We start from the raw sequence: 10,062 nt of genomic DNA on the forward strand, positions 1-10,062 counted from the left end.
TAGGCAATTGTTGTGATAACAGTTTTTTTTATTACTTTGCTTTGGAAAACTTGCTTTACATACTGTCCAGCATCAACCATAGTTAGCACCAGTCTGCCAGGTTGTTTTGCATCAGTGAAAACACCAAGGACATGATGCCATTTCAAATCATTCAGAGGTTTTTAATATAAAAGTTGTTGAAATTATTTCAGTGTGTATCAGTACTTTTTGAACATGTCAGCACGTTAACAATACAGCTATAATAATGATGATCGTTCTAATTTTGGTCTCTGTAATCGTGACGTGACATTTTCATATTGTTTCATTTCTCTTGGTTACTGTTGTTTTTTTTGGCGGCTGAGTGAAGCACATCTACCAGCCACTTGCATATTTTACCAGCATTTGGCTGGTGGCTGCTGCTAATTTTGTGCTCTGCTCTTTAGCTCTACAGCCCCTTCAGAAACTCTTTGGTTTTGCCTTGTCACCAAGCTTAATGCAACATTGTTTTTCATGGTTTGTGAAATGATGACATTTTGGAGATACAGACAGCAACAGTGTGCTTTGAAACCATGTGTAACTCTATTTTAGAAGTCTACTGTCGCTCTGAAATCTGCTCAGTGGGAATACTGAAAAAATACTCACACAAACTGCGAACAGCAAACATTTTGATGGGTAAACATACTCTGTTTTGTTTTGTTTACACAGAATGAGTGCTAAAAATCAACCCCTCTCTATCACGCAATCTGAGCGTCTGCCTGATATTCACTAATGGTCATTAACCTTTAAACCAGCGCGATCCCTGTCGACTCACTTCCCCCTCTCTGGGATCTATCAATGTCGCCACCATACCAACAGCCATCACACTAACCGCTGTTACTGCTCGCGTAAAAGGTGCCACAGGCAGCGTACCGGCTGGATGAATCACACTCACCCATACAGCAATAATGAAGCATTTATCTAAGGGTGCATTACAAACCCTGGAAGCACGGTGAACATGCGCACATGGCAGAAATATGATGAAACAGTGTCAATCACACTCTGTTCTACCATCTGCTCCAGCACAAGATAGACACGTGTTACACACGGCCTCACACACGGACGCAGATACAAATAACCAACACCATATTCTGATAAATGTGTCCATCTGAACAAGTCATTTGGCGTTCTGACCTTAAAAGCTTGAGCTCCTTTAAATAAGCAATGACAGTGTAAACTGTTACACTGTAAAAATGAACAAAAAAAAAACCTTCACAACAACTTCAACAGATTTTTGGGTTTCCAGAGCCAAATCAAACTCTTAAATTTAGAAAAACTTTTACCAAATAACAATTCTAACTTTTCTTTTTTGGATAAACTTTGGATAAACTGTTGAGTAAAACTTATTGAAGTGAAAGTGAATAATGGTTAATAACTGAATACTTTTTTTTAAACTGCAACCACCCAAATCATGACCAATCAGGATTCAGGAAAGATTCAAGTTTATCTAAAAAAGAAAAGTAAATTACTCAGCAGATTTTGTGTCCTCAACGTGTTCTGCATGAAAGAAAAAAGTCTTTAGGAATCTTATGAAGGTAAAGTTTTGAAAATCACCTAAATATGATTTTACCAAACATGCCTCTTTTAGTATAAACATTCTGTGAGGGAAAAAGGTTTGAAGGTCACACAAATCACCACAGAAAATCTGACAAATGTTTACTACTCATAAAAGTCTCCTCTATAACATATACAAAGTTCTAAGAGATCCAAGTGATGGTTCAAAGGTGTTTCTTATCCATACAATGATTTCAAATTTTACTTTTTAAAATAATGATTAAAATAAACATTAATATATTAGTATACTTGTACACAACACAACATAAATTGTCACTAATGCATACAAATGTTAGCACTGATTAACCTAACTTAAAATAGCACATTTATATTACTTTCAAAATATTTGTGACTCACAAATTGGAGCCATACAGTTTTTTAAGAAATATCTGGACAATGAAATGATAAAAACTTTCCATTATAAGGGTAATGCAAGAAAACGAACCCACTAGAGCTGCAACTAATAATTATTTTTCACTGTCGATTAATCTGGCGATTATTTCCCCGATTAATCATGTAGTGTATAAAATATCAAAAAATTGTAAAACATCTTCATCACAATTTCTCAAAGTCTTCAAATTGCTTCTTTTGTCCTACCAACAGTCCAAAACCCAAAAATTCTTCATTTGCTATCATAAAGTACATGAAAAAAGAAAGAAAGATTACTTTAACTGGTTGCCAAAATAGATGGCAACTAATTTTTTTTTCGATCAGCTCATCGATTAATCATCTAAATGTTGCAGCTCTAGAACCTTCTAGGTCAGTTTGACCCACTTATACATCAAAGAGTTAAGAACATCCTTGCACTGTTGTACTGTACTGCAATGAAACTGGCATCACCGATTTCAGTATTTTCAACACTTCTACCAAGTTGTTATAAATGATACATTTATGAGACTAAAACAGTTGAAAGAGTTTCTGTTGTAGTTTGTTTGGGGTCGTGTCATATAATGGTTTTACTAAAAGCTCAGTCCAGAGGTATCAGGAGTGAGATTTGGCTCAAGGAAATAACTTGAAAAAAAAGGTTTTTAAATGCTGATTTAAACAGGGAAAAGTACATTTAAAATTATATTTATCTCAACTAATCTTATATCAACTATACTTGTAACTCTGTATTAACTTTTCATTGTTCTTGAGAAACAGAATTTGGTCTAAAATTATTGTCCTTTTTTTGCGAATATTCAGTTTTTGAAAAAAAAAAAAAAAAGAAAGAAAAAAAAATGTTAAAACAAACTGTCCTGTGACCAGTAAGTATTCATCACACCTGTGAGTGAATCTGAAAAAGCCATCAGTGAAACACGTTGTTCGCTCTAAATAAAGTCACTGTAAAGTCAGCTCTATAATTATATCAACATTTTTTGCAGAGCTCATACAACCCCATTGTCTCACAGACATACACACAAACACACACTTGAGAGACTTCATGTTGTGCATGTCCACCCAGTGAAATCTTGCTGACTAATAAAGCAGGAAAATGTGGCGCGTCACATTGTAAGCATGACGTCAACTTACCGATCTCATCTGTTGAGTTCCGGTGACGTGCTGCAGAACCTTTTCCAGCTCCTTCTCGATGCGTCCGGCCCAGTGAATCATTCTGGAAAACAAAATTAGACATTTTCAATCTGCATCACTTGACATTATCACCTGAAGATGTCATCACACGAGCAATCATTTCTCCGTCACCGTGGCAGAAAGAGTCTCACGCTCATCTTTTGTGCATCTCTGCCGCTATTGTCAACCTGCCAGACGCTCCCCCTATCTGGATCCCTATCTGGAAGTATCCCTGTCCTCCCCTCTCCTAATGTCTCGGCTAGTCATCAGCACCTTTTCCCCCTCCATCACATCTTGCATATATCTGGTCGGCCCTGGCAGGACCAGCGGCGAACGTGCCCGTGCTTGGCTCGGCGGGATCAGCGGCTCTGCAATAAAACTGCTCAGGTCTGACAGAAATGCACCCTAAGCAGGAGCTGATCTCCCGTTAGACAGAGCCAAGTTTGGAATTAAGAGATCAAACGGCTCGGGCTCATCACTGTATATCTCCCAGCAAGCAACAAATGACTTAATGGATCAAGATTTTCACTAGATCATTTTAAGGCAGCAGCAGGGGCTAACCTGCCAACCTGGATACACGCTGAACAATCTACGTGAGTGGCCAACAAGAAATTCTCACTCATAAAAAATCTTTCAGCAATCAGATTAATAAATTCTGTCATGTGCTTTGCAAGCCATCCACTGACTCCATGCCAACCTTTTCCTTTCAGCAGCCTGCAGATAGCTAATCACTAGCATCAACAGCACAACACAACACAGTCGTTTGTCTTTTAATATGATGACAGAAACAAATGTCATCTTTAAATGTCAGATTTGCTCAGAAGACAAGAGAGAAGACAGATTTATTAAATTGCACAAATCTGCCAGGCAGCGTCGGCGCTCGACATAATCACCGAGCCAGAGCAGGCCTCTTCGGGAGGGTAACAGCAGAGCAAATACGCCAACGCGAGTGTGCGCACTGGCTGCATTTGTAGGCACAAGATTAAGAGAAAGCAAGAGGGCCTGCGAAGGGACCGAACAGAGCGGGACTGCTGGGGAGAGGCCGCTGACTATGAAAAGGTCACCCCGATATGAAATGAAAACAAGCTTACAGTGAGTGCAGAGCCGAGCAGGACGCAGTGATACTAACAGTGAGGGACAATACCTCTGCCCCGAGCCAGGCAGACTTCTTACGCAACTTCATTAGTCTACATTCTACACATACACATGCGCAAACACACATATAAATACAGCTTTGACAGAGTGACATGCAGTCAGAGGATCCTACGTTATGTCTTATATTGTGAGTGAACACACGCACACCACAGAGCTGGGAAATCTCGATAAAGTCAAGCATCACGATATTGATCCAAACAAATGCCAGAATATTATAGATTTGCTACTGATTAGTAGGGTTGCAACCAACTATTATTTTCTTAATCAATTCATCGGCTGATTATTTTCATGATTAATCAGTTTGTCTATAATGTCAAAAAAAAAAATTTGCTCAACCAACAGTCAAATATCTAAAGATTCTTAATTTGTTATCAGAAATAACAAATACAAGCAGGTAATCCTCACATTTGAGAAGCTGGAACCAGCAAACGTTTTCCCTCAAAAAATGACCAAAAACAATTAATCAGTTATCAAAATAGTTGGCAACTAATATTCTTTCTACCAACTGATTGATTAATCAACTTAGCAGCTCTACTGATAATTTTGGTGTTATTGTTGGTGATTTCATGCAATATTTCACTAAACTATGGGTGGATTATATTGTCTATGGCAATCAGAGAATTTTTACTTTTTTTGCTTATAGAAATAAACTGATTTTTTTTTTATCAGAATAGTTGAGGATTAATTTAATAATTGACAACTAATCAGTTAATCAGTACAGCTCTAATACTGTCACATCACATGAACTTGACTTGGCTGAGCAGGTAAATAAATCCTGAGAAGTTAATTCAGCTTGAACTAAATGTATGGAAATAATGCAAACAAGGCTGCAGGCTAACTTATTTTTATTGTCAATTGGTTTGTTGATTGTTTACTTCATTAATCAATTTGTTGTTTGAAAACTAAAATTTCATGAAATGGTGAGCAATGGTTTTCCAGAGCCCAAGGTGAGATCATCAAATGTCTTGTTTTGTCCACAATTCAGTTTACTGTCATAAAGGAGTCGAGAAATCAGAAAATATTCACATTTCAGAAACTGCAATTAGAGAATTTTGACTTTTTTTCTTAATGCAATAGTTGACAACTAATTGATTAACCATTGCAGCTCTAATACTCTAATACTGTCTATCATGTGGACGTGATGGCAAGTAAATCCTGATCAGTTCACTCAAGTAGAACTAATAGCATGGCAATAATTCAATTACATAACAGTGGCACAATGCTTATATGTAGGACTAGGTGATATGAAAAAAATCAAGTATCACAATATGTTTGACCAAATACCTCGATATTGGAACAACATTGTATTACTATTGGGGTTTTCACAAAATTTTGATAAATAATCATCACTAGTGTGGATATAATGATGAGTGGGTAATGACAAACAATAGAACAGTCTGGTAAATTCAGAAAATTGCACCACCTCAGTGTAATGCAGCCTTTAAAACCAGGAAAAGACAACACTTATCCCATATCATGAAAATCTGAGATGACATCTAGGCTCATATCACAATCTTGATATAATATAAATATATTTCCCTAATTACTTTTCATATAATGATACAACAATATCAAAAAATCTAAGAGGAAATTGAATCACAATAGCAATATTTATCAATAAACTACCCAGCCCTACTCATATGGAGATATCTTTGTCACAAATAGAATATATCCACACATCTACCAGACACATCTGCCTGGTCACTCCTCCCTCCTGGTGTTTTCATTTTCTAAATCAATTTCATTACATTGAACACATCAAGTATAAATCAATAGCACACTCCAATAGGCTGACTGATATCCATGATGCAGTGGTACAGGCAGCAAAAAGTCAACCATGAAGCCATGGAGACACAACTGACCTGCTTCAGGCACGATCGCATGAAGCTGACCTGACAACACTTAAAGGCACGCTTCATTTAGCACCGCACAATTCATCGAAATATCACTGAAAACGCAGTATGTCAAAGTGCAATATCCAAATTATAGGAGCTGCAGGAAAAATTAGTCACAAAACAGCATTATAATGAAGTACTGTAGTGCTGCAGAGATGACCTGGCCTACAGACCCTGACAAATGTCACATCATCAATAACTGAAACAACTGAAAATGAAAACTGTGATACAAAAATGATCATTCCAACTAATTGTGAATCATATTACTATTGCAATAAATAGTCACAGTATGTTTTTTATTTTACCATACTGTGTAGCCCTAGTTGCGCTTTTAAATGTTGCATCATGACTTGGACTAATTGTAAATCAAAGGAGTAAAAATATTTCACAGTCCCAAACGTGCAGAGCTCTTCATTCAACAAAAACACAGATATCAGGAGACGCTTGTTCGGTAAATTATATGCACTACTGAGGCCCAGTGTTCAATTAATGCTTGGAGACCTTCTGTGTTGTCTCTTAAAAACAGAAAAGCTGTCACTGCACTACAAAGCTGACTGATGCTCTGTGATGTACTATTAAAACTTTGCTATTTGGCACCTGTGTTTTGATGCATTTTCTGTGTATTATGATTCATGTTATGCGAAACATTATGGGAAAGCAGCAAATGTGATGAAATGAGTTTGGATGGATGACCTGTGTGTCAGCCACACACCGTCACCATGTTCATTCTGCTGCAATGGATCTCATCACTCCAAGTGCGACGCTGAAATATCTTTAAGGGCAAAAGGTGGACTATTTTCGCATGTGTGGAAATAACAAAATTTGGATGAAATTGCGCTTTTCATGTAGACTGAGTTAAAGTAATGATATTTTACATTGCCAGAGAAGATTGTACATCCGTCCATTTAGATACCAGTTATCGAAACAGCTAGGTTTGCTCCATATAATTTAGAAATGTGGAAATGATTTCACCTTCTTCCTCTACCCACACAACCAGTACTGTACACATAAAAACACTGCAATACAATAACTACAGAAAAATTAGACCAGGCTTTTAAGAAGAAAGCTGGAGGAAATTGAGACTTTTTTCTGTCAAAATGAACAGGACATTTTGCCCTTTCCTATGGACATAATTCCTCAGCCACATCTCCAACACACACACACACACACACAAGCTCCACCCAGTGTGTATGTGTGTGTGTGTGTGTGTGTGTGTGTGTGTGTGTGTGTGTCAGGCCTACACCCAATAAACGGCTGCCCATACACTTCAGTTAGGTAACTGTTCAATTCTGGCAATGATGAGGATGACATAAAACCCAGTTTTTATAACCAAAGAGAGGCTATGTATAGTAAACCTAAATTATTAATCTTATTTTTTCTACTTAAACGAGGAGCTGACAAACTTTAATAGCAAGTAATGAGACATTGTCTCAAAATAGTAACTGTAATCTAGTATAATTACAAAAAATAATCCAAGTACTTTTGAAAAAAACATTAAGGGAAAAGTAAAAGAGGTATTGTTGCAATTTTATAAATATAGCACTTAGCTAATTAACTACAGGTATAGATTATAAAATAGATATTCAAGTGAAGGAAATAAAATTTAAGCATATATGTGTTTTTGTTTTGAAATTAATCCAAATGTAATAACAATTATCAGCATGACTTTTGTTTGTGGTGCTCAGATGATCAAATTAACATGCAGCTGATTGTGGTTTTGAGTCAATTAGACAGTTAATATAAGATCAGTGATTTTCCTTTGAAAGTCACCTTGGCCATGAGGAACAACAAAGCCCTAAAGATTTCAAAGCGACGGATCATGCGGTGGATGCATCAGGGAGCATTTAGATTCTTGTCATTTGTGTGAACCTGACTGACTAATCATCACTACAGGCTACACATCATGTTCACATCAGATCATCACGTCATCACGTAGACTGGAGTGAGGAACTGTTGCACTCCGGCTGCTCTGTCCGGGATTATCATCATTACTATTATTATTACTGGACTGCAAAACCTGATCATGAACATGCAATTCTGAACTTTAATAAACATAATTTTATCACTAATTATTGTCACGGTTTGACGATGCAAACTGCTGGCAGTGCAGACATGTTTCAGTCTACATCCACGTGTCATTTAAGGTGAAGTTGATCGCATTTGAGAAGAAACTGCGCTTTAAATTCAAATATTATTACATAAGAATTCCCCAACAGGTGAACGCTGAAAAAGTGCAACAGTAGTTTACACACAGCTGGAGCCTCGGATACTTTCTGTGCCTGCGGTCACTTTCAGACAAAGCAACGCGGTGACACTGCGCCTAAATTAAAAAATATATCTACAACAAAAACGTGCAGTTTTTTTTTTTTTATCACTGCAGAATGATCATATATTAATCTTGTCCCTGAACTGAGTTTGAGGAAGTAGTTTTGGAGTTTGGGTGAGAAAGCAGCTGAGATGCTGAAGCTTTAGAGACCTGGTGCTCCCACATTAACTAATTAGTTTGGTCTTTGGATCTAAATCATCCAGTAATAACACCAGTATATCCTGCAGTGGGATGCTATTCCTGTTTAGTATCCAGTGGAGGACTTTTAAGACTAGCCTCGCTGTAGCTCTGCCTATCCATCATACGTAAATGGGATATTCTTCTTCCACGCAGTGACAGCAAAACAACCCATCCACTGTTATTATTATTTTGTCCCAATCCATGTTCCAATAAATGAAAACTTGGCTGGTTTATTCGCTGGTGGCACCTGTGCACGCTCCCTGGAGCCTGTTCCCATGTTGCCTACATGACAAATTGAATAAGGCTTTGGGTATTAAATGCCGCTGCCCACAACAACGACAACAACACGGGCTTTGTGAGATTCATAACGCAGCAGCATCACACTGAGAGGCAAACTGCGTCTGTGTCTGAGCATCAGGGACAGCAGCAGCAGCAGCAGCTCCAAAGGTAAACGGCGCTGCATGTGCAGGCTCGTCGGGGGCCACCTGTCCTAGTTCCGCGCTCCGCACCCCCCGGTTTACCCCCCGAACCGTTTTGGGTACTTACGTGTAGTGCTGGGGGAAGAGGTGGGTCCCGTCTGTCGGCGTGGAGACGCATATGATAAGTACAGTTTGGATTGTGAAGAGGCAGAAGATACCATACGACTGCGCGCAGATCGCCATTTTCCATTAAATATTCAAGAAACTGGGATAAATAAGAGAAGGACCGGAAGGACAGTCTCTCGCAGGCAGCTGAGCTAAGAATAACCGAGCTCCAGAGAAAGTGTGTGGTGGGAGGTGATGGGGAGGTTGGCGGAGGCTTCTGGACACTTCAGCCCGGCAGTGAGATCTCAATCAGAGACGCACAGAGGAGAAGGATTGGCAGCTGAAGACGCGGGATGTGAGGATCAGGATCAGAAAGATGCTCTGCCGCCGCCGCCGCCGCTGCTGCTGATGTGCTGCCTGGCTGCCTGTTTGCGCACTCGCTGTCCTCCCTCCCTCTCCGCCGCCGCGCACATTTGCTCCTTTTCTCTCCCACTCTCTCCAATGTAACAACCACACACGGTCAAGCTAGAAACCACGAGAACACAGCGTTCCCATCCCGGTTTTCAAAATAAAAGCAGTCAGCGTTTGTAGGGCAAGAGAGGGTAGGTAGAGGTGTGTTAGCAATCCAATAATCCTGTTGTATTTTCCTTTAACATACCTTAATGGGGTATCACAGTTTTATCACATGGAAGTTGTTCTAAGCAACAGGAGATAGTTCACCTATTTTCAGACAACATAATATCACAGTAGTTTGGAAATATGGCTGCTGTTGTAAAAGATGTCCATTTGTGCGCACAAGCTTGGCACAGCATCCATGCATTCGTTCACGGGTTTTTAGTACATGTCCAATTTATTTTGAAGA

At 38.8% G+C, this 10,062-nt stretch overlaps 1 protein-coding gene across 1 annotated transcript in view; it reads right to left on the reverse strand.

Annotated features, from left to right (window-relative positions):
• The window catches only part of cacna2d2a (calcium channel, voltage-dependent, alpha 2/delta subunit 2a), a 212,519-nt gene extending 202,859 nt beyond the window's left edge, over positions 1-9,660 (reverse strand). The window contains exons 1-2 of the mRNA XM_084736056.1: positions 9,223-9,660; positions 3,082-3,163 (exon numbers count right to left, since the gene is read on the reverse strand). Of these exons, the coding sequence (XP_084592182.1) occupies positions 3,082-3,163; positions 9,223-9,338 (198 nt within the window). The 5' untranslated portion in view covers positions 9,339-9,660. The remainder of the gene's footprint in view (positions 1-3,081; positions 3,164-9,222) is intronic.
• Positions 9,661-10,062: the final 402 nt, after the last annotated feature.

This window comes from Lutjanus erythropterus, chromosome 2 (assembly GCF_056507025.1).
Source record: "Lutjanus erythropterus isolate fLutEry1 chromosome 2, fLutEry1.hap2, whole genome shotgun sequence".
Taxonomy (NCBI): Eukaryota; Metazoa; Chordata; class Actinopteri; order Lutjaniformes; family Lutjanidae; genus Lutjanus; species Lutjanus erythropterus.